Source organism: Molothrus aeneus, chromosome 5 (genome assembly GCF_037042795.1).
Source record: "Molothrus aeneus isolate 106 chromosome 5, BPBGC_Maene_1.0, whole genome shotgun sequence".
NCBI classification, from domain to species: domain Eukaryota; kingdom Metazoa; phylum Chordata; class Aves; order Passeriformes; family Icteridae; genus Molothrus; species Molothrus aeneus.
This window is the reverse complement of record NC_089650.1, coordinates 70,566,112-70,590,778: the sequence shown is the minus strand read 5'-3', so window position 1 is coordinate 70,590,778 and position 24,667 is coordinate 70,566,112. Positions and strand designations below refer to the sequence as shown.

The following is a 24,667-nucleotide window of genomic DNA, read 5'->3' as shown; positions in this document are numbered from 1 at the left end:
ATGTATCGGTGGTCAGAAGGATGATGCTACAGGAATGATCCTCTTCCTCCTGTGGCTCTCACAGCACTGCCTGTTTGCTCCTGTCCATGCTCAACACCAATGTCAGTTACGTGAGGGATCTAACCTTCCACAAGCCAATTATAAACATTAATCTTAGAGGCTGATCCACAAACCAGAAAGTTTCAATGATACAAACAGTCTTCTTAGAATGGAAAGGAGATGCAAGATAATCTAGCAAATCGCTGCTATTTTAGGAGCTAAAGCAGAAAGGGTGAGAAGGTTAATCAGACACTGGCATTGGCAGCTATATTGGTTTGGTAGACTACCTTATTTTTAACCTTGATATAATTATATATGAAGATAAGAGGAAATGCCCATAAGATGTAGGCAGTGAGGTTAAGTAAAGATCTCCTCTAAGTGGATTTGAGAGTCTGTTTTTTTGAGAGTCTGTTTTCTCAAATAGATGTGTTGAATAACAGAGTGTATAGGACCAGAAAGTGTTACAGAAGTGGCTCAGTACAATAGTGAGGTTATGTGGGGAAAAGCTCACCTCCATGCACACAAAGGAGCACAGAAGAACAATGCAGGAGGACACAAATAATCCCCTGGTCTGGCAAATCCAAGAACCATCACGGAAGTGCAGCCAACCCATAACAGGCTCAACTGCACAAAGGGGAAGAGTAGAGAGACAACCACAGGCTGGGGAACACAAATTACCCAGTAAGAGAAATAAAGGCCCTGTCCCAGCTCCTTCTAAATCTGTTGCAGGGGAGCCACCAGTCCCATGGGCCTAGAGGTGGCACCCATCATGATGAGTCAGCAGGAGAGGTTGCAGAGGACTCTACAAACTGTGTACTGCCTAGAGACATGGAAAACACTGTGTGTCCAGGGCAAGAGCATCTAGGGACAAGACTCACAACAGGATGTTTAGGAGGGGAAAAGAAGGTGGGGAAAGGGATGGGTCTAGGTGGTATGGGAATGAACAAGCATGAGAAAATGGAGGCAAGGGGAACAGAAGGGTCTGGTTGCATAGAATGGTGCTAATCTGTATGAATGTGTATCCATCCCTTGGGCCTGGTCATCACAGGGCCTGGTCATCACAGTCTTTCTTGTGTTCTAACACTTCTACCTCCTTTTCTTTTTTTTTTTTAATTTTGGCTGCACAGCGCTGTGCTCTGGGCATATGTATGCATAGGGATTTAAGTGCCCACAACTGGATTGAGTCAGATCATGTCAGTCTATGATCACTAGTAAATATCAAGCCAGAGTAGGCACCAAATAGGCCAAACAGTTCATGACACAGGTGTAGGTATCTCTTGTTAGTGAGACCACTGGAGTAGTTGGCCATTAGACTGAGGGTGTAGGGTTGAGGGTGACCCACCTGTCCGTGTTTCTCTGCATCCTGAGCACCCCATTACAGGAACTCAAGGAGCACCCAGTGTCCGTGTCTGTCTGCAGGTTGTTGTGTGCAATGGAATCTGTTCTGGTGGCTGTGGCAGGGCTGTGCACCTCGCAGGGCCCGGCGTGTCCAGGTGCCAGCAGCTGGGGAGACCAGGCACCGAGAGGCAGCTGTGGGTAGGCTGGATGTCTAAGCCCACACACTCTCTGTGCTTCCCACCGATGGACCTTCACAGAATAGTTTTGGTTGAAGAGTCCTTAAAAATCATCTAATTACAGCCCTCACTGTGGGCAGAAACACCTTTCCCCAAAGCAGGTAACTAGAGGCTAGGCTGCTTTGCTGCCTGTGCTACTTTTGATGGAGCTCAGACTGCAGTTGGCTGGGAGTGCACATTGCTGGCCCATATCCAGTTTTTCATTCCCCAAGACTCCCAAGTCCTTCTCCACAGGACTGCTCCCAATTCACTCGTCACTCAGCCCGTACCCGTGTTGGGGATTGCACCTGGCCTTGTCGAACTTCATGAGGTTGGCATGGGCCCTTCTCTCTGGCCTATCCAGATCCTTCTGGATGCCCTAACCCCTTCCCTATAGAATATCAGTCACACCACTTAACATACACATTTAAAGCCAAAACTTATTTTTAGTATAATAGAAATTTTAACAGTCTGATTTGGGAGTCATAATAAATCTACATCTAATTAGAGAAAAGCAAAGAAAAATAATGTAGGTCAAGTACTTATATACAAGAAAAAAGCTGCACTAGTAGCAATAATCCAATTAAAATTGCAACACATGCAGTTTGTTTCTGTGCTTTCTCCAATGTTACGCTGACCCACCTGCTGCTTCTCTGGGTATTAAGATCTGTGGTTCACTTGGATGTTTGCAGAGGAGGAGGGGAGAGTCATGCGAAGTTGTCAGCATCTGGGCCCTTCACTGGGAGAAATGTGATGCTCTTGTGAATGGTTTTCTCATCCTCCCTTCTTTTTTCTTTTTTTTTCCTCTCTTCTCTTTCCTTCCACTTAGACTTACAAAGGTACGTGTTAGAGTTGCAAATATCTCATTCTACCTAGAATAACTGCTTGCTGTTACTACCAATATAAACCCATGGCTGAACCACACAAAGTTAGATAAGTAAAATAAATTTGCCATAGATACCTGGAGAAATTGCTCTCACAGCTAAAGTGAACAAAGTGAAGTGAACGAAATGAACAAAGCTGCAGGCAGGGCATGAAATGAAAAATTCAGAGCACACCTGGCAAGCATTGGTCCGGAGGCCTTGTGAAGTAGGGACAGAGCCCATGGCCATAGTAGGTCATTGGCACACTAGTGGTGCCATCAGAAACAGGAACACAGTGCATGTGCATGCACAGTAAGGGTGGCCAGGAGGCAAGGACACCGCTGGTCAGGGCCCCTGAAATCCTGCCCTACATCTGGCTGGGGGCAACCTCTGGTACCAGTACAGACCAGGAAGGGAACGGATCAAGAGTTCTGAGAAGGAAAACAAGACTGGACAGGAGGAGCTGGCAGTGCGCACATCCCCAGCAGCACGGGCAGCAGGTGAGGGGGAGAATTCTATCCCTCTGCCCGACTCAGGTGAGACCCCCCCCCTTGCAGAGCTTTCTCCTGTCCCGGAACCCTCAGAACAAGAGACATTTGGAGGTGCCGAAGCAGGGGCAGAGGAGCCCACGGACCTGCCACAAGGGCTGGAGCCCCTCTGTTCTGGAGACGGGCTGGGAGAGCTGGGGAGTTCAGTCTGGAGAACAGAAGCCTCCGGAGAGACCTTATTGCAGCCTATCAGCACGTAAAAATATTTTTATGTCAAGAGCAACAAGGCTTACAACAACGCAGCGCGAATCTGCGCGGCCCCGCGGCCCCGCCTCCCCGCGGCCCCGCCTCCCCGCGGCCCCGCCTCCCCGCGGCCCCGCCTCCCCGCGGCCCCGCCTCCCCGCGGCCCCGCCTCCCCGCGGCCCCGCCTCCCCGCGGCCCCGCCTCCCCGCGGCCCCGCCTCCCCGCGGCCCCGCCTCCCCGCGGCCCCGCCTCCCCGCGGCCCCGCCTCCCCGCGGCCCCGCCTCCCCGCGGCCCCGCCTCCCCGCGGCCCCGCCTCCCCGCGGCCCCGCCTCCCCGCGGCCCCGCCTCCCCGCGGCCGCTCCCATCGGCCAGCGGCCAGTGCGAGCCTCCGTCTCACCAACCCCGCCTGTCCGGCCCGAAACGCCGCAACTGATTGGTCACTGCCTTGTTATTGGGCGGGAACCCACGGCGTCCTCGGGATTGGTCACTTTGTGCCATGTTGCAGGACAACCATGGCGCCGAGGCAGCTGCTCCGTCGCGATTGCTTGGCCGTCACGTCTATCTTTCAACATCCGCAGCTGATTGGTCCCTCTGTGCTGGGGGCGGGGCCCCGCGGAGGCGGAAGTGGCGGAGGCGCGTTCCGGTGCTGAGGTGGCGCGGCAGAGTGGTTCGGCGGTGGTGGGGCCGGCGGGAGCTTCTTGGTGACTTAGAGCCGAACCTCGGTGCTGACCCCCCCGCCGTGCTGCAGGTCAGTGCCTCCCCCCGCCCCGGGTGCTGTCCGCCTGCCCTGTGCGGACCGCGGACTCTGCCGCCCAGCTCTCGGCGGCAGTCGCTGGTCGGGCTCCTTTCGTGGCCATGCGGGGCCGGGCCGGGTTCGCAGCCCGGGCCGTAAGGGGCGGTGGGCCGGGGCGAACCTCTCTTCTCGCTCTGGGCTTTGCGTCCCGGCCCCGTCTCTCCACGCCGGGGGGAGGCTGGCGGCGGTGCCCGCAGGTACCGGGAGCGCAGCCCGACCGGGGAGGTTCGCGTTCCGCGGGGCCCGCCGGAGGCCCGGTCGGTCCGGTACATCTGCGGGGCTGCTGGGGCCCGTCGGCGCTGCCCGCTATCCCCGTGGCGGCAGGAGCCGCCGCTCCCGGAGCCAGCACGGCGCTGCAGTGCTTCCCGTCCCTCCCGGCTTTCCTTGGAACCCCTCCGCACAGCGGGAGAAGTTTGGCCCAGGGCTTGTGTACAGCAGCAGCACTTTTAATGCGCGTTTGATTTTAAACGAGGGGAAATGCAACGAATTAACTTCGTTTATGTATACTAAACTTATACTATAATAAATTAGGGAAGAACATTGTCAAGTCTTTCTTTGCTGTGGCTGATAGCTAGGGATAGAAATGCGCTGCTTAATCCAGGCTGTGCAGACTAGCAGTGGGCTTCCACTGTTTGGGTCAGCGATGTGCATTTCAGAGAAAAGGAGCCTCCTCCAGATCACTGCTGATCTGTAGTTCCAGTGTTCAAAGTGAAGTTTCCCCAGCAAAAGTTCATTAGTCACAGGAATGCTGAGCAAAGATAGAGGATATAAAGGATCCTGGCTCCCATCCTGAGTGAGCACTGCGAGGGTCCTTTTGTTCTGCTGTTCATTACAGAGGTGGGAATCCATATGTGGTGAATCCAGGTGTGAGCCTGGGAGAGCACCAGTCGTGTCTCTGAGAGCACTGTTTGCTTTATTGGGGTGAGGCAGTGGAACACGGAAAAACCTGTGTCCTTTCGTGTTTGCAGTTGTATAACACCAGGATATCCTTGCCACAAGTCCTTGAGGCTAATGCACAGGGCAGCCACTGCCTCCTCTGCAGGCTGTTGGCTTTGTGGCAATTTAAAGCCATGTTATGCCTGTTCCTGGTTTTGTTCTCAGGGAGGGCTCAGAGAAGGCAGAGCCAGGCTCTTTACAGTGGTGTCTGGTGAAAGGATGAGAGGTTGTGAGCATGAACTGAGACACAGGTGATTACCTTGATCATCAGAAAATACTTCTTCACTCTGTGGCTTACTGAGCACTGGCCCAAGTTGTCCAGGGAAGTTGTGAAGCCTCTATCCTTGGAGATACTCAAACTGCCTGCACAGCTTCTGTTTGAGCAGGGAGCTTAGACCAGATGACCTCCTAACTTCAGCCAGTCTGTGGTTCTTTGATAAGATTCTTCTCGAGTCTTTTATTTCTTCATTTATGTTTTTATTTATTTATTTATGTTGTCCTCAACTGAATTTTCTCCAACAAGTTCCCACCTCTTTTTCTGGGGTGCCCAGAACAGGACACGATACTCCAGACATGGCCTCACCAGTGCCTGGCAGAGAGGAGGGATCACCTTCCTTGTGCTGCAGCCCAGGGTGCTGCTGCTGGCCTCTGTCACGAGAGTGCATTGGTGGCGTAGGTCAGTTGTCCACCACAATCCCCAGCCTCTCTCTACAGTGCTGCTTTCAGAGATGTGATCCAGGGGATGCTCTCCAGGGCAGTGGCCCACCTAGGCCCGTGTTTTCCCTGTTTCCTCTACACAGACAGCAAACCTGTTGCTGTTTGCAGAATTGTAGAATCACTGTTTGTTTCCCATTCACATCCCTTGCCATATCTGGCTGACCTGAGAATGTAAGTTAAAAATTAATTCAAAAGACACAAATCTCTAAGGCTGGAGTTCAGGTTGTTGATGTCCACATCCGTGCAAATAGGTGCAGATGGTTCCTCTGTTTGCGTTTCTAAGGCGGTCAGCTGTGAGCCAAACCCAGCAAGGCTCACTAGCTCGAGGGCGGTGTCAGGTTAATGTGGCCAACCTGGACAAATGCCAAGAAACATTTTCTCAGTCCAGGTATGCATGCCTGAAATTGTAGTGCCTGTAGCAAGCAGATGTGTGCTGAGGCCCATGCAGATGCCTAGATTCCGCTTCTTTTTCGTATTTCTAATACCACTTCTAATAATTAATCTATTGGTTCTCTCAGTCCCAGCCACATATTTTGCATTTCTGACTTTGAGAGGCTGTGGCCTAATGCTCAGTTGGAAGATCAGACCCATCCTCTTCAACTGTTGGAGACAGAAAGAGGCGTTCTTGCATTTGGATGTCTCTTTTCTAAAATGCATCATTACCAAGACAGCAGGTTCAGTTCCTCACTGGGGCATCGTGGGAGTGATGGTTTACAGAACTATAAATACTTTATTGTTACGATGGATTCCAGACATTCCGGGTCTCCACATGAGTGTCTCGTTACCGCCTTGGTGAGCAGTTATGTTGGCAGAAGAAATCTCCCTGGCAGGAGCTGTGAAGCTGTACTGATCTGGAATTGCATGCCTCACGTCTTGCCCAGGGCCAGCTGAGAAGTTAGCAAAGCACCAGGACTTGTTTCAGTGACTGCTGTGCTGTTGCAGAACATGAGCAATCCTGGCATTTGGACTGTGCTTCTGGAGGAGTTGCATCCCCCTGAGCTCTTTGCAGGAGCCTGTCTCAGGCCTGGCCTCTTGCTGCATGTCGTTTTGCTACACTAACTGTTGCTGGAGTGTTCTAGAGACTGAGCTCATGCTGTGTATGCAGTGTGAGAAAGCAGGGCATGTCTGCAAATCCATGCTCCCAAACAGAGCAGACTTGTCTCACTTTTCATGTGTATTGCAAGTGGCTGACTAACAGTCCTGGAGTGTACTGTGTAGGATGAAGGATGGGCTTATTTCTTTATTACTGGATAATTTATTTTTTTGTTTTTGTCCTTTTTTGTTTCTCTCTCCATCAAAAGTCTTGGTTCATGCAACCTGTCAGTGCTCAAGAGATAATAAGGAATGGCAAGAAAGACCTGTGTGTGACTGCTCTACCTTGGAAACATTACTATTGAATCAGGAGACCCATGAGCTCCTTGGAGTACAAAGCAGGTTAGTATTCATATGCTCTTTTCTGCTATTGATGCATGACAATGTGCATTGTCATGTTTTCTACTTCTGCAAAATCAGGTGACTGCTACAGGTGATTAGTATGCTGCTCCTTTCCAGTGTCAATATTTTTAAGTGGCAATCTAAGACCAAAGATTTGCTTAGTAAGACAAGGGAGGTCAGGAATGAGTGGATCTGTGTAGCCAGCTTCAGGAGCCTGCTTCTAGTGAGGCAGAGACATCATTTAAAAAGATTCCATTTGATGGAGATAATTTTAATAATGTAAACTCGATCTTATAGCTAATATGAGTTTGCCTAGTTTCAGCTTGCAATACTGGAGCTTCTGTAATTGTACAAATTATTTTGCCACTTACAGGCATGGACAGTTCTGTGGCCTTTGTGTTCAGAGATGTCAAAAGTCACACGTGATCTCTTTTTATAGAACACTAGAATGATGATTCTGTGATTCTTAAGGGACTTTGGGAGTTCAGTTGGTCAAATCCTTTGCTCTTAGCATGTCTAACATCAAAGATGAGATCAGAATACTATGAGCCTAATACAGGATTTTTACTTCTTCCCTGTGCATTTTTTCTGATTGAAATTGCCTGTGCTACGACTTGTGTCCTCTGCCTCATGTCCATCCTATGTGGACCTTGTAAGAGGTGTGTGACTGTCTTTAGCTACCTTATGGGTGATTGCAGGGAGGACAGCAATTGTATCCTCACCTGCTGTTCTCAGAGCTGAGCAAGCCCAGCACTCTTACACTCTCCACATGCCTTGTAAAGCAAACCCCAGTCAGTCATCCTAGGGGCTCTCTGCTGTACTTGATTCACTGTTTTGAAAGTGGGCACTCTACTTCAAATGTAGTCTTACTGGTGTGAATAGAGAGGAATAATTGCTTTTCTTAACCTGCTGCCTGCAGTCCTGCCAGTACAGCTCAGTGTGCCCCTGAGACTGCCTGCAGTCCTGCCAGTACAGCTCAGTGTGCCCCTGACCTTGGTGTGAGCACACTGGTGGCTCGTGCCAGGCTTGGCCATCAGCACTTGGAGCTTGTCTTCTGCAACACACTTGTACAGCCATTTGCTCCTCAGCCTGTGCCATTCATGCTTTTCCCATTCCAGGCATAGGAAAGGCATTCTACCTTTCCTGAATTTCACAATGTTTCTATCCAATCCATCTGTTTCTCCAGCCTGTTGTTATCCTCCTGATTGGCAACTCTATACAAAGGCTCATTTGAATTTGGTGAATTTAGTGAGGTCTCAGTTAATAATGGAGAATTTAATTTACTGCTCTCCCCAAAATAACAAATTATATGTTGCTGGCTGGTACTGCCGCATGTTTTTTGGTTCTTTGCTTCCACTTGCTGGATTAGTTTGGCTCCTGAATTTCAAGGAAATGAAAGGTATGCTAAGCAGCAGCCAGTAAATCTGTGTCCTCTCCAGACTATTCCCCTATGTTGAGGTCCTGTCCTGTATGTGACATGCAGAGGTCTCATCATCTCTCTAACTCTCTCTAATGTGACACATTTGTATCTGTTTAGCAAACATGAAGGCCCAGTCCATTATTTCCACCACTTATTAGCAGAAAGCTGATTTTATGTTACAGGCCATGTTTTGCCTGTAGAGAAATTACATCATTTAACAATCACCTTTCTTTTCAGTAAACTGAACAGATTGTGGTTCTGTAATGTCATTGTTAAGAAAGATCAAGAATGAACTATGAGGAGGACTTGGCATCTGGTATAAAAGTGTATTTTTCAATCATACGTGTGGAGCACTGAAGGAATCTTCATGTGTCTTGACACCAGCACATCCTCTACTTTAATATTCAGAGGGTCTGGCAGCTCCTGTTAACATGACCATTTCTTTTTTCCTGAGGTTTTGCTTCAGCTTTTCTCTCTTAGCATAGGAGACAAATGCCTACAAGCGTGGTCACCAACTGCTGTAACATTAGAGATCAGCATAAAGGAGCTTATTTTTTATAGCAGCTTTGACTCTGTATTCTGACTCTTGGTTTTGTTTTAGGCTCAAGATGCTGAGCCGTTTGTCAGGTTTAGCAAATACTGTTTTACAAGAGCTGTCTGGGGATGATGGAGATGCAGTTACTGAACCATCTATTGCTGTAAGTACAGTGTAATCTAAAGACTTTCAGATCTTATTGACAATTAGTTTGGGGAGCATGGTTCGTTAGACTGCAGTGAGAACTGTCTCCTGCTTCTTCCTTGCTGAGCACTAGACTGAGCTGTCATTCCACTCTGCTTTTCTTCTACTCCTCACCTCTTAAGTCAGCATTTCTGTTGGGCAGACCATAATCTCCTCAGTTTCCACACCTCAACGTGATCCGAGGAAACAAACTAGAATTAGGGTGAAGAAAGACTTTTAAGAGTACTGGTAATTGTGTGTAAGAAGGGGAAGCTCGGCATGCTTGGGTCGTAGTGGGAGGCTTCATCTTTGCGCTGCCTTTTGGTATTGAGACCGTGGATAGTGTGTAAGGGTCCCTCTCGTTTCAGATTTGTTCATGTGGTGTTCAGCAAGGTATACTCTTTGTTTTTGTGTGCTGGCTTAAAAGTTCTCTGAGTTTCCTCCTGGTTTCATCTGACTGTATATTTCTACAGGCTTCATGAAATGCCTGCAGGGAGCAGAGTGCAGCACTGAGGACTGGAGCTGAAGCTATCATGTGGATGCTCTGCTGCAGGCTGTTAATAGTTTGTTTTTTTTCCTTCAGAGCACTGATTTTGTTGTTTCAGGTAGAAGCTTTGCAGTCAGAAGCAGAAAGCATGGAGGAGGCACCTGAGGAGGTGTTGGAGCGCCTAGCCCAAACGGAAAAGCTGGTTGTTCAGCTGAAGGATTTGATTCGAGAAAAGGATGCCCTGCTCCAGGAAAAAGAAACTGTACTCAAGGTACCAGCAGAATATGGCAGGCTGACAAACTGTGTAGCTTTCTCAAAGTGGTGCTTCTTGGGTAGCAGCACTGGAGTCAGGCAGTCAGTTTGTGTCCCTCTCTTACAGAGAGAGCGAGAGGCTGCGGATGCCAAGCTGATGAAACTTAAACTTCAAGCCAAAGCCAAACTGGCCTCTCTGAACAAACGCATCGAGGAGCTGACAGAGAAAGGAGCACCACTGCCTACACAGGCCTCAGCAGAAGAGCTGGAGGATCCCAAGGTTAGGAGAAGGGGGCTATTTAAAAGATGTAGCTTCTGCTGATAACCTGGTACTGCCTGATGTTTCAGGTCACAGTGACCCAGCAGGGTCTATTTGTCTTATTAGCAGGATATTCATAATTCCAGCAAGGATGTCTGTGCCTGTGCTGTAGGAAGCCTGTCTGTCCAGCTTCCTTGTACTGCAGATGCCCTCGGAGTGCTCAGCTTGATCTCCTCAAGGTCATGGGCTGATTTCCCTCTACATAACTTTGGTAATCCATTGTAGCTGAACTCTTTCCTGCAGAAACTGTATATGTCTATCTGAGCTATGAGTTTCAAAATGTTGCCTATCATATCAGTACAGCAAAGGTTGGCTGGTGTACAAAAACAAAGAGGTAAGGAGGTCATTGAAACTGGAAGGCAGTAACTTTAATATAAAAAAATAAATATATATTTTTTCCAGTTGTGTAGCTTCCTGAGCCACCATAAAGTTTTATGGCTGACAAACCGTAATTGTGTAACGTTAAGCAAAACTGGGGGAAAAGTGTCCTCTATGAAGACATTGAAGAGGCTGTTAGCTGCTAACCAGAATCTCCCATTGGAGCTGGTAATTTTTGAAAACTTGACTATGTGATCAGCAGAACAATGTTTTCTTTAAAAAGTTTGTAGTATTAGCGAAGAGAAATGGGATAGAAGTCCAGAATGGTTTCCAGATGATGTTCATTAAACCAGAGAACATAAAAGTTATTTCAGACATTGAAAAAAAATCTTAAAATATTGTAGGAAACAATAAAAGGTGCCTGTGAGAGCTGTCAGATGAGAGGCTACTGCTAATGAAGTGAAGATCAGTTCTATGACTTGTGCTGACTATTTTTGATTGAGAGCATCATAAAATCATAGAAATGTGCTTCTGTAATTCCCAGTACCAACTTGAGAGTCTTTCTCAATGCGAAGCACCATCTGGTTTCATACATGAAGAATTGGATAATCTCAAGGATTGACATAATAGAAAAATGAAGCAAAATTTAACCAGTGCACAGTCAAGCATGACCAGCAGTCCCTGGCTGTAGAGACCAGTCAAGGCCACGGGAGCTGTTTAGCTGTGTCACTTGACATTCCTCTCCTGGTGCTGAGGCTCTTTTTCTGCTTGTCTATCTGTGTAACATCCATGCGCTGTTACGTGACTTTGTGTAGACTTGCTGTTGAGGAGTGGTGAGTGTTCTTGCTTCAAAATTCAAATTTATCAGTTGAAGAAGGCAAGATGAGAGAAAGCTGATCATCAGTTAATTGGTGCAATATAGATTTTAAAAAGAGACCTTATCTTTTTTACATACCGTTCTAGCTATTCTACTGAGAGTCGCAAGGCCTTGTGTTGTCATGTTCTGCTCATTTGCAATCAGGAAGGATAAATTCTGAGAGCAGCAAGAGACTTTTTGTTCTCCCATCATGTTAGTAGCTGCACTTGCGAGACATTCAAACAGCTTGGTTATTTAGTCAACCAAAGTCAGAGAGGAAATGTCATTTCTGTCTACAGTTGTTTGAGGAAGGTGAGCTTCAAGAAAGTGGGCAAACTGTTAAAGGATAATGCAGATGAATGGATGAATGTAAATTAGCCATTAAGAAAAATGGCCCTCTAATTAGAGGAAGGAGGGCTTGAGACAGTCTCCAGTGGACATGGTAAGGGCCACAGCCTTGTTTGGTGTGGGTTAGAACATTGAGTGAAATTATGTTAGGGCAATTACCTGCAATATTTTGTATTTGACCCAGAGAGCACTACCTTCTTTCTTGCAAGGTTAGACCTACTGAGAAGATACAGAGTCCTTTATTTTAACTTATTTCTCCAAGTTGATGCTGTCCTGAGTAATGGGGGTATTTCCTAGACAGTTACCCTGCCATTTGAAGGTGAAAATTCTAGGTTAGAGTTGCATCTTATGCTGAAGTATTGAATATCAGCAAAGGACTGGGTTTTTTCTCTCAGTGATGTGGGCCCTGTGGGAAGGCTGTATTTTAAATATCTAACTAGTACTATTACTTCCTGGGCTTTTAGCACAGTGACTTATTTTGAGAAGAATGGAAATATCATCTTATCTCCTCCTCTCAGTTAGTATTTGTGTACAGAACAATTGAGGCTCCTCTCAAACTTTTGAAGTGGGTAAAGATAAATTATGTTCAGATATAAGAGCTTATACATCTTGGAAAAACATAGTATTTAAAAGCTTGAGCTCTTTGTGGCTGTGCCACTGTCCTTATGTGTGGCATTCCATGTAATGGGTCAGTGTAAGAGGCTTTTTAAAATCCAATTGTGAGTATCAATCCTGAAAGCCAATTACAAGTAAACAAACTAATCCAACTGTCTTCCCCCAGCAGCTCCTCTGCCCCAGTCTTAAAAGTTATGCATGTCCTGGCTTCTTAGAGCTTCCTGCATCTCTATTCTTTATTCTTCTGTCTTGTTCTATTTCTAAATTTAAGTGCAACTGAAGCTTCTTTGTCTGTCTGTTCTGCCTCCTGCCAATGACTTTCTCTGTAGGTGAAACAGCTTTTGAGGAACAGTAGCATCTTATTCTTATTACACTAATGTATAAATACTTTTAAAAGCCTTCATAGTATTTTCAGATTGGGTTTAAAGACATAAATACTCTGTAGAATTCCTGTGTTATTGATGATGTTTGACCCAATACCTGCCACAAATAAAAAAATGGAAGAGATGTATTTTATATATATTCAGTACAAAATACCCAGCGCTGTGTGCTGACAGTAGCTGGAAGTGCTGAGGTAAGAATGCAGAGCAGGTTTTGTCTGCTCAGGGACAGCTGGTGAGGGAGGGACCTGCCCTCACCCAGATGGAGACACAGAGAGAAGAGTGCAGGTGTAGTGTGCTGGGTTGGCTGAGTAGACGCAGCCTAAGCACATTTTATGTGAACTGTTGTTTACATTTCTTGGTCATAAACAGAGGATTTAAGTGGAGTAGAACTGATAATTGTTTGCCTGTTCCCTTTGCTTGTAACTAATAAGTTCATTGCTAATAATCCTGTAGTCTAAAGAGACTTCCATAGGCATTTTCTGCAGTCTAGAATGTCTACCCCTTTGTCACATGGAGAATATTCTTCTATAATTAATTCTAAAATGTTTTTATTTCTGTTATTAGAGAAAATTGTGATATTAAAAAGCCTCAAAAATCAGGGAAGTCATATAATAAATAATGTATTTAATAATCTATTTGCCTTAGATGATATAGTGAGCAATCATGGACTGTTAGCCCTGCCAAGTGCTTTGACACTTCCCAATTAAAAACATCTTGTGCATCTCTACAAGAAATAGGGAAAATAGTTACTTACATAGGACAACTTCGTTTAAAGAAACAAATGTAAAGTTAAGAAATGAAGCAGTGTAGTAAAAATAATAATGCGATTAGGAGTCAGGAGTAAAGTAACATTATAGTGTATTTTTTAAAATTAATTTATTTAATTTATTAACCAATAATACCGATAAGTTTACTTTCTTCTATTTCTTTTCTTCCCACTTTATTTCCTCTTGCAATGTCAGAAAAATGAAAATACAAGTGAAGGGCACAGAGAGGAAGTGGAAGTACTGAAAAAGCAGCTCAGGGAGCGAGAGGAAACTGTTCAGGACCTGAAGAAACAGCTGGCTGTAGCCGAAGTGAATCTGAAAGATGCTGAAATCAAGTATGCAACACAGGTACAGGAATTTTTTTCTATTCATCAGACTGTGTTTCCCACCTCACTGCTTAGACTAGTATGAAAGAATAGAACAATGCTTACACAGCTGGTCTTCAATTCCCTTACCTCAATTTTGTCAGCCTTGTGCCTCCTCAAATCACCTAGGTCCATCCCTTTCACTGCCATTGGCTCCTCCTCTAAACATTACCTAAATCTTTCACAGTCCCCAAATAATCTTGTCTTGCCCTTCATCCTCTACCCCAGGCCAGAACCACCCTTGGTGCAAAAGGTGCTCTGCGGGTAAGAGGTGGGTTTCACCCTTGGACAGTGGGACTGATGGCTCTCTGAGGAGGGGGAAACAGTCCCTGGAAGGGCCTGGATAGGGTGTCCCTTCCTCTGAGTCACAATTTGGGTTCTTCCCTGTCTGCCATCGCCTGTCTGTGTTCTGCTGTGGGCGAGCAGGGCAGCTGTTTATCACAGGATGTCACAACATTAATGGTATGTTGTAGTTATTTGTGGAAAGATTTTTTAATACTCAAAATTACAGGTTTAGCTTTTGAACAGTGAATTGGGCTGCATCCTATACAGTTAAAAGCCCAGAAGTTTTATGAACTGTTAATTATATAGTAATAATTTATTTTATTATTCTACATATTTGTAGATAAAATTCTATGCTTTTTGCTTTCTGGGATCTGAAATCTTATCAGTTGTTATACACATAATAGTAGGATAAAGACACCAAGTAAAAGTACTGTTTGACCAAGATGATGTGCAGGATTGTCCAGCTGAAAACTCCATCGCACGCACAATATGCTGGTGGATGTTGAAAGCAAGCCTGTGTGTCTGTCAGCTTCATAATCTTGTTGGTTTGTTTTTATTTCGTGGCTTGTGTTTTCAGCTGAGCTCCCTGCAGGAAGTGGTTCAGGAGAAGGAAGCTCTCCTGGAAGAGCAAGTGCACCAGCATCAAGCTGAATTGCTCAAGATGGTGGTCCAGTCAGATATGGAAGTAGAGATGCAGCAGGTATATTCGATATAATCATCATATCATGGGAGGAGGAAGGAAAACAGAGGACACTTTGAAAGAACAGTTCTTGTTAAAGTAACTCAGTAGGGATAAGAAGAAAGATGCTTTGATTGTTTGGAGCTTTTTGGATTGCTAGTTGGAGCTTTGAGTCCTTAGTTTCAATCTGCTGGTTTGCTATCAGTCAAAGAGAAAGAACAGTTGAAAAAAGTGTTACATTATTGTGCTCCAGTTCCCTGTTCATGAAGCAAAGTAAGCTCCTCCTACTGCACCAGGACTCCAGAATAGGTGTCAACAAAAATTAGTTAATGCAGGCTATCACAGTAAGTGTGTTACAAAAACGAGGTGTATGGATGAAACGTGGGAATCTAAATTTCCGCCGGTCTCCCCAGTGCTGGAATGGCCTTGTCTCTCTCACAGAACCTGCGCACACTTCAGAGAAAGCTGGAGGAGCAGGAAGCAGCTCTGTTAGGACGAACTCAGGTGGTAGAACTGCTGCAGCAAGAGTTACACACTGCTGAAAAACAAAACCAGGTATCTGGTCATGCTTTTTATTGCTTTACTCTCTGTGTGTGTGTGTGTGTGGTGGATGGGGTCTTTGTCAGTGGCTCAGAAGTTACCAGATTAGGGTTTTTTTGGAACCATCTTTCCATCATGAAATCAGCTGGGGCCGCCCTCCCTGGGTCAGGCATTAGAGCTGCAGGTCTGTGTGCACAGCTCACGGCAGGTACAGCCACACAGTGGGTGCTGCAGTTGCCAGCTCTAATGATCCAGGGCTGGTGGGCAGGGTCGACATCTATCCATACCCATGCTGCTGACTGTACTTTCAAAGCCAAATACACAAACCTTCCCCAAAAGCAGAAATGCCTAACACAGTGCTGCTGAAGCCTCAGTGTTTCTGGACTGCAGTGTCCAGGCCAGAGCAGAAACAGCTATTCTTTGTTATGTCTTGCTGAGAACTTGCTTATATGACACAGCTTGTGGAGTGGGACTGGCTCTCGCTTCATCAGTTCGGATCGTGAAGAGAATGAGATCAAGTCTGTGCATATATGACTATATAGACACAGGCTCCTTGAGACAGGATTAAGAACACAACCTCTTAAAAGGTTGGTTTCCAGATAGAGGATGAGTGTATTTTTCATTTTTCCAATATCTGAACTTCTGAAAATTCTCCATCCCTTTAGAAGAGACTTACACTGAATCAGTCTCATATTCACTGGCTGTATGATCTCCAGCCAGTCTAATGCTGAACCTCATTTTGATAATTTTTACACACTTGTGCCCCACATACTTTGTTTTGCTCTGTGTCCCAGCCAGGCCCATGATGGTAAAGAACCTCAGTGAGCTGACTTGTGCTCACTCCTGGCTGCATTACTCAGCAGGGTGTATCGTGGGGTGCTGGCATGGATGTCTTCATGACATGGTTGTTGGCTCCTGGCTGGGGAAGCTCCCTTGGCTTCTCCTCGGTGCTTTTGACTTTCCTCATACATTCTGTGGTCTGAAGGAGACCTGGTATAGGTACAAACTTGAGGCCATGAGGCTGAAGCCTACTCATAAAGTAAAAGGAGTTCCTCATCAGATTCCTCCTGAAATTAGCTGTGCTGACCATCCACAGCTCCAGTTGGAGGAAGTTTGACAACAGGAGTTTGGGCAAGTGTAAGGTTTGTTTCTGTCTCTTGGTCACCTTAAATCTCTGGTCAGTGTTGACTAGAGGCTTCTGAGATCTTTCTTAAAGCAGTGGGTACTGTGTGGAGCCCTCTGTTACCTCCAGATTCATATTTCAGCATTCCCTTTCACATACACACTTTTGCTCTGGTTTGTTTTTTAAATTTTACTCTGTAATTAAATTTACTCTGTAATTGTTGAGTTCTCCCTCATTTGTTGTAGCTCTTCCTCCCCTTTTTAGGAAGTTTTCTTTCTTCTAAAAGAGAGCTCCTGGCCACTGTTCTATTGCTTCTTTTCTCTAAATTCCCCTCCTCTAGATCAAGACTTACCTTTTCTTTACCACAGCAATGAGGAGTTGTTTCTCCCAGCATTGCTTTCTTGCAATTTCCAAATTGTTGGGCAGTTTCTTTCTAACAAATTGAAATTTCTGACATGTTTGTTTCCTCCCTTCTGCTACTCAGATATCTTAAAAGGATTTAATGAGAACCTTAAAATCTAATTCAGGTACTTTGCTTTGTCAAGGTATTTAACTAGTTGAGAGAGAAATTAATTTCTGTATCATTTTACAGACGCTCCAAGATCAGTGCCAGAAGATGGAAGTGGAACTAAGCTCCATGAGGGATGTGTTAAATGCAGAGAGACGAGGGGCTCGGGATCTCAGGGAGAAGATGGAGCTGGAGCTGGCTGAGAGGAAGCTGTCTTCCCATCGCTTGCAGGAGGAGTTGCAGTGTCTCTCAGAACAGCTGGAGGAGGCAAGAAGAGCACAAGCTGAGCTCGAGGTGAAGTATAAAGACCTGGAGCAGGCACGCAGGCTGGAGGTGGAGGAGAAGAACCGGCTGCTCAGTTGTCTCGCGGTGGCTGAAGAGGAGCTGCCATGTGGCCGTGCTGTCCCTGGGGCTGAGCAGGAGCAGCTGGAGCAGGACGTTGGCCAGCCCTCAGTGCCAGCTGTGGGACATGGAGCACAGGGTGAGCAGGCACAGCACTTAGCACAGTGGGGCAGCTCCTCAGGAGCCTGAGGATCACTGGGTTGCCTTCTCTTTGGCTTTGCTTTTATAACAGTTCATAAGAATGGCTTGATGTAACAATTCCTGATTGCACAGGGACACAGGAATGGTGGTGCTGTCTCAGACTAAGGGGGGCTGGTTCGATCCCACTGTTCTGTCTTTGGCAGCTGCAAGAGGAGCAGAAATGTGGGGCAGCATATATGGTGTACTGTCCCAGCCTCTTGTCTTTTGGGGCTTATGGAGATTTCTTGAGCTGGATGTATTGTTTTAGTTGATTTTATTGATTTGTTTGATTTTTTTCTGTCAACCTACACAAGTCCTTTTTATATGTGCCTTGTTCTTCACAGTCTGAATTTCTACTGAAATTACAAGTAAAACAACCAAGAAAAGCAAATGATACCATTTTCCCCATAGACCTGTGTTAAAAATAATGACAATGATCTTGCCTCAAGCTCTTATTTCAGATTTTCTTCCAGCTTCTTTATGGCCCAAAGCTGAAGTAGTGACTAAGAGGGAAGAGATTTCATAAACTATAGTGTGTAAAATGGACGTAGTGTAGCAAAAAAGACAAGAACAGACCTTAACTCCCCTCTTTCCCCTCTGTCAGATGAACTTCTACAGAAGTCTGAAGAATTTGTCTGCTGTCAGGATGAGCTGAAATCCCAGGCACAAGTGCAGCTCTCTGAACTGGAGCAGCAGGTTTGATATTTTCAAATTATTCTCATAAATTTTTCTGGTATATTTAGGAACTGAAGCCAAATTAAATGTCTAGAATTCCTTTTTTTGTCATGCATTGCTTGAGAAAGGCTTTTGTTAGTTCTCTCAGTTGATGGGCAGTCATGTTATGACTACAGAAGCCTGGAAAGAAGTAGAAGTCAATTCGAGTAATTTAAAAGTTGCCAATTGATTTTTTTTTTTTAAAGTTAACCAAATGATCAAAGACTAATATGTTTATATAAATTGTATTGAAATTTGTCTTTCTCCCCTCCATCCTGTTTAAACAGGATGAATCAGCATCGCAGAAAAAAATAGTAGATCAGGAAGACCAGAATGAGACTTCATTCCTACCCACAGAAAACTTGGAAAGACAGAAGACAGAAGGTTGTATGATTACCTTACCTATTTTAATATTCTTAATATACTTAAGAATCCTTCTAGAATTAGTTTCTACAAAAGATAGACCTAAAGTGGTAGCTTTCCCCAGTACAAAACGCTGACAATCTGCAGGTGGTACTTCTGGGAAGGATATTTTTGATAGCTTTTGCTGAAACAGTAAGGGACCCATATATATGCCACATATACAAGACCCCAGACAATGACATTGATTTTGAGTGTCTAGTCATGTAGCCTGCTAGCAGCAATATCACAGCTCTCTTGGAATTTTACTATAAAACAGTTGATTCCCTCACATGTTTACTTCAGGGTCTGGTGCACTATGACAGTAGGATGTCTTGATTTTTAAGAAATAGATTAATTTTGCTTCCTGTCATTCAAAGATAGGGAATAATCACCAATAAGTCAGATTCCTACAGTTCTAGAACATCATCTTTCTCTTTTTTTGTTCCAAGATCTCAGAGATGCAGGTCTTTAATGAACTTCAAGACATTGTTTAGAATCATGGCATGGTTTGGGTTGGAAGGAACTCATAAAGATCATCTGATCCATCCCCCCTGCCCTGAGCAGGGACATCCTTCACCAGGCCAGGTTGCTCAGAGCCCCATCCAACTTGACCTTGAGTATGTCCAATGATGGGGCAGCTGACAGCTTCTCTGGGCAGCCCAGGGTGAAGCAGCCCTCTTGAAAAGCTGCAATAAGGCCTCTCTGAAGCCTTTCTTCTCCAGGCTGAACAAGCATGAGTCTCTCAGCCTTTCTTCATGGGAGATATGTTCCAGCCTTCTGATCGTTTCTTCTGACTCACTCCAGCAGATTCACATCTGTCTTGTACAGGGGAATCCCAGAACTGGACACAGTGCTCTGAGTGGGGTCTAACAAAATCTGGGAAGAGGGTGAGAATTATCTCCTTCAGCCTGCTGCCCACACCTCTTTTGGTGCAGCCCAGGGTATGATTGGCTTTCTGGGCTGCGGGCACACATTGCCAGCTCCTGTCCAATTTTTAGTTTACCAGAATCCCGGAGTCTTTCTCTGTAGCCTGTTTTCAATCCATTCACCCCACAGTCTGTGCTGGTACTGGGGATTGCCCCAGCCCAGGTGTAGGGCCTTGCACGTGGCTTTGCTAAACCTCACAGTGAACAAGGGCTGCATAGCTGCATTCCTCAACTTGTCCAGGTCCCTCTGGATGGCATCACATCCCCCCAGCAAAAAATCAGCTGCTCAGCCTGGGTGCACTCCCCCAGCTGTCTGTCAGCAGTCAGGACACTGAACATTGGCAGTCCCAGGATGGGCTTCTGTGGGTGCTGGTTCCCACGTGAATGTTGAGGCATTGACTGCAGCTCTTTGCACATAGCCAGTTCCTTACCCCTGCTAAGAGCCCACCTGTCAAACCCATGCCAGCAATTCAGTAGCAAGGGTGTTGGGAAGACCATATGAAAGGCCTCACAGAAATTCAACTTTCAATCTGGAATCGTGCCCCAAGCTACATCTGAGTACATCCAAAATGTACCTGGAAAACTTCCATCAGCTTTCTTAAAAAGCAGCTCCTCCCTCCCTATACTGAAAGGAATTCCACCCAAAAAAATGCGGCGACTCGGAGCTTCACTGTCATGTTACTTAAAGCATCTTTTCCCAGTGCATGTTTAGCTGCATGTTTACTTCAAAACAAGCTTTTGTTGTTGTAATTCTGTTTCCAGTGGGTGTGTTGAATGCTTGATTACTTTTTTTTTGGTCTTAAAATGCTGGGAGATGTAATTTCTTTTTAAAACTACCAAAATATTAAATGAAGCATAAAAAATCTGTTAAGCCTGCTATATAGGTTCTAAGTACTTTGTTACTCCTTTTTTGTGCTATGAAATTGTCAGTCTTAATTAAAGCGGGGTGCCGAAAACTGCCACCATAATCCATTCCTAACTTTGGAAGAATGAAATAAAGATTTATAGTTACCTTATATTTTGTCATTTCTGGTGCTTTTCAAGCAGACCTCAACAAATCTCTTCAAATTTCAAACTGTTGTTGTTTGAAATATAAAGATTCTTGAAATCCTTGTACAGCCTTAATTTCCATGGGCTCAGCAGTGCATTAGATGAGAATATCTGTAACTCTCTTTACATCTGTATGGACCCCTTGAACTCCTCTTGAGGCAGCTTTTGGAGGGATTGAAGGTCTCTCCTCCTGCTGCATAAGGGAACGTTGTCTGAGGCTGTCTGGAGTTCACTCGGTGGAGAGACTGCAGCAGAGTAGGGATCAATAAAGGAAAGCCATTGCCACAGAAAACACCGACTGCCTTCCAATTGTTACAATTCACAAAACGTTCATTTGAGCTTCCTCAGCTTCTGTAGTACTTAGCAAATACAGTTTAGTATAATCAATTGTATGTAGAAAAGTGTGTAAAGGAGAACAAAGAAAATGTTGTACTGTATGTTGATGGTATGTGTGTCCTCACTGCATGCTCAGAAGTGAAAAGTACAGAAATTCGTACCCCTTAGAGAACTGTTTAACTTGGTCCTGAGTTTTATTTTGCATATATATTAACCTATTTTTCATACCATCATTGCTAGTTAACATGTTCACAAAAATGGGACCTGTTTTTTAATGCTTCTAAATTGGTATTTCTGGGAAGACACAGTATTTGTTGCTTTACGAATGGCTCCTATGCTAAAAAGCTGAGCCATCACCTAATACATTAATTAGAACTGAGATCAATTAGAATGTATTTTTCTTGCACATTTGTAACAATTTCTCATTTTATTTTTTCCAAATGGAATTTGAAACATCTTTCTACAATAGTTCTTCCTTTCCTCTTGTTTATAAAAATGTTTCTTAATACTTGAATCTCTATTCAAGTATTTCAGTTTGTCTGTATGACAACAATTGTCCTTTTCTAAAAGCTGCTTAAAAAAGACCATGTTGGTTGTGTGGTTGCCTCTAAAAAAAAACCAAACCCACATTATCCCATGACAGTACATATCTCCACTACATTAGTGTTATTAACAGCCATGTGTCCTTTCTCAAAAGCTCCTGGAAGAATATTCTGTTGCTGTCTAAAGCAAAGTCTTAAGTTTCAAAGACATTTTTTGTGTTTGAACGTTTCAGAAATACCACATTTGCAACTTGTTCTCCGGGAGTCTCAGCAGGAAGCTGTGATGGTCACAGAAGATGCAGAACAGGTAATGATAAAGCAGCTGAAATAAAATAGGTCAAGGACTGGCCTTAAAACAGCTAAGCTGTCATGGTCTTTTGTACCAATCCTCTTTGAAGGTTATTATTAACTGGATTAATGGTGAAAGACAGAAATAGCTTCCAAACACAGCTTGTACTGTGTTAGTAACAGACTGTGTTTCCCTTTGCCAGCTGTGTGCATTTCTTGTGTCCTTCATCCATCCGGTCCACATTTGTGCTATTTTGACTATTTATTGAATAATAGTTAATAATAGCACATTTGTGCTATTTTCTACCTGTTGTGAGTTAGTTTTTCAGCAGAACTATGGGTCTCTGGAAATAAAATTCCAAAGGCTCGGTTGTCATTATATAAGATGCCTTTCAAACCATTCCCCTGCCCTAATGGGCACCTGGCTGACTGCCTGGGGAGCTGTGTGCTCTGTGAGTGGGGACAGGTGGGCACTGTCCTTGTGCTGCTCCATCAGTGGGGACAGGTGGGCACTGTCCTTGTGCTGCTCCGTCAGTGGGACAGGTGGGCACTGTCCTTGTGCTGCTGTGCCGTGTCCTGCTGCAGGTGCTAGTGCAGTCAGGCTGTTGTTGGGCAGAATGCAGGGTTAGGAACCTGCTGCTTGGCCTTCTGTTCAGCATTGGGAGGGAGATAACAGCCTCTGTGTGTCTGTACTGAGGATTTGCTGTGAAACTGGTTGTTAGTTAGAGCAAGGTCTGGCTCTCTGCAGCCTGCTCTGCTGGCCCATCCTGTCCACAGGGGGAAGATTAATGCTGTGTTTTATCTAATACATTCCTCTCTATCAGAGGGTTTGTTTATTACTGTGAAGTAGTAAGGTAAAAGTTGGTATTTGGAACCGGAGAAGCATTTTGTGTCATTCATCCACTTTCCAAGTGCCTGCAAGCTGTGAGCTGGTAGATCAGTGGGAATGCACACACGCACACACACCCACACACGCAGGCTTTTCAAAGGCACATATAAGCATTTGAACTGTTTTCTACTGCCCCTTTGTAGACAGTGGAAAAAACATGTTCCTTAGCATATGACTCACCTGCAACAAGGTAAATGTTGAAAATGGGTCAATGAAACAACCCTGGGATTGTCCATTTCAATGTCTTCATTATAAAAAGAGTCCAGCTAAATAGCTTACATCTAAGTTTTATACTTGGACAGCTATTCCTACCATTTGTGCACCTGACCCATGGCTTTAGGCCAAGTAATATAGTTACCCAAACCCAGGTTAAGGCATCTAACAGTGAAAAGGTTCTTGTGGAGTTATTGGTTTGTTTGTGTGGTAGAGCCTAGCATAACTTTATTGGGAGAGCTCCAGGTTCTTTATCTGCTAGAGCAGTGAGGCGTAGACACGTGACTTCTCACCTTCTCTGCCTGGGTGCTCAGTGAAAGGTTATGATACTGTGGTTAGTGCCTTTGAGGGAGTGAAGATGGAAGAGAAACCATCTCAAGGTGGGAAGGAAGTTGTTTAGGTCATTGCATCCATTGATCTGTTGATCTGCTGAGATATGTCTTAGTCAATTGCTTAACATCAAAATCAATCTCCTTTTCATTATTTATTTGTTTATTTATTTATTTTCATTAGGCTTCAGAGTTGTGTCCAAACTCTGATAGGTTTTACTTAGAGCTGGCAGAGCAGTAGACAGCTAAGAGAGCTGTCTCCTCATACCAGGATCCTGGCTCAAAGCTCAGTGTTTTTTCTTCATCCCACAGAATAAGAATATTGGTGCTGAGGCAAAATTGCAAGACCTGTGGACTGTGGAAGCTCCAGCCTCTTATGTAGACTGCGCTTCTTCTACAGGTGAGGACACAGAATAAGGCATGTGACAAGAAAATGGTGAAAATTTGAGGAGTTTCAGGGACAAATTTGAAGATTATTTAGAAGGAGGTGCTCTGAGGTCAGAATCTAAAGATTATAATTTACAGAAGGCAGAAAATATTTACATGACGTAGACAAGAACATTCTAATGTGGGATGGGTAGGATATACCAAAGAGAAAAAAAAAGTGGTTGCTAAAGTTAGAAAGAGAGAAGGGTTTGAAGGAGTGTTTTGTAGATGCAAAGATTGATGTGTAAGGCACAGAAGACAATTAAGATAAAATTAAGAACTGTGTGTTTCTCTGCAAGTCAGTAAATGTCTTTTTGTGTCTGGAATTCCATGCCACATCCCACATGGAAAAAAAAAAGCAGTCAAAACCAGTCTGTTACTTGGTTCTCTTGTCTCTTTGCTCTTCATCCTTCTTCAGGGGTCAGGAGTGCTGTGTGCAGGTGATGCAGCAAGCACGGGGGATTGCACAGAGCCATGCTGCAGTGTCTGAATTACTGGTTGGAGTTAAACCAAAACAGGATGTCTGTGCACTGCATAGACTCAAACTCTGGGTTGTTTTCTTCTGTGCTTGGTTTGCTGCCTTTTTTTCTTTTTTTCTTTTTTTTTTGGTCTTTTCTCACCTTCTATAGAGGCTCTGGGCCCATTTTTTGTCCCTTCACTCTACCTACTGACTTTACCTGCAAATTGTTGCACTGATGGTGACAAGTGTTCCTTTTCTCACTAGGTGTGCCAGGAGAGCTGGTGAATTCTGAAATGCAAAAGCCTTTTGGTGACACTTCCGTGCTCTCTGAGGTACAAACGTAGTCCAAAACCCTTTTGGTCTCAGTATTGTACGCATTTGCAGATACAAAAACTTTAATTTAGTTTAGAAGCCTCAAAGAGTTGTCTCTTTTTAATTTCCTGTGACTTAAAGTGGTTGTTTCTTTATGACAGCAGGCTTTTTAAGAGCAGGTCTCCTTTAATGGTTCCCCATAAACTGTT

The 24,667-nt window shown here is 44.8% G+C and overlaps 1 protein-coding gene across 1 annotated transcript in view; it reads left to right on the top strand.

Moving 5' to 3' along the window:
* Positions 1-3,839: 3,839 nt before the first annotated feature.
* GOLGB1 (golgin B1) overlaps positions 3,840-24,667 on the top strand; it is a 40,084-nt gene continuing 19,256 nt past the window's right edge. Inside the window, exons 1-14 of the mRNA XM_066551122.1 lie at positions 3,840-3,934; positions 6,934-7,066; positions 9,088-9,184; positions 9,810-9,962; positions 10,071-10,223; positions 13,745-13,897; positions 14,777-14,899; positions 15,320-15,433; positions 17,134-17,530; positions 18,176-18,267; positions 18,573-18,669; positions 21,775-21,848; positions 23,573-23,660; positions 24,411-24,478. Coding sequence (XP_066407219.1) covers positions 9,095-9,184; positions 9,810-9,962; positions 10,071-10,223; positions 13,745-13,897; positions 14,777-14,899; positions 15,320-15,433; positions 17,134-17,530; positions 18,176-18,267; positions 18,573-18,669; positions 21,775-21,848; positions 23,573-23,660; positions 24,411-24,478 — 1,602 coding nt within the window. The 5' untranslated portion in view covers positions 3,840-3,934; positions 6,934-7,066; positions 9,088-9,094. The remainder of the gene's footprint in view (positions 3,935-6,933; positions 7,067-9,087; positions 9,185-9,809; positions 9,963-10,070; positions 10,224-13,744; positions 13,898-14,776; positions 14,900-15,319; positions 15,434-17,133; positions 17,531-18,175; positions 18,268-18,572; positions 18,670-21,774; positions 21,849-23,572; positions 23,661-24,410; positions 24,479-24,667) is intronic.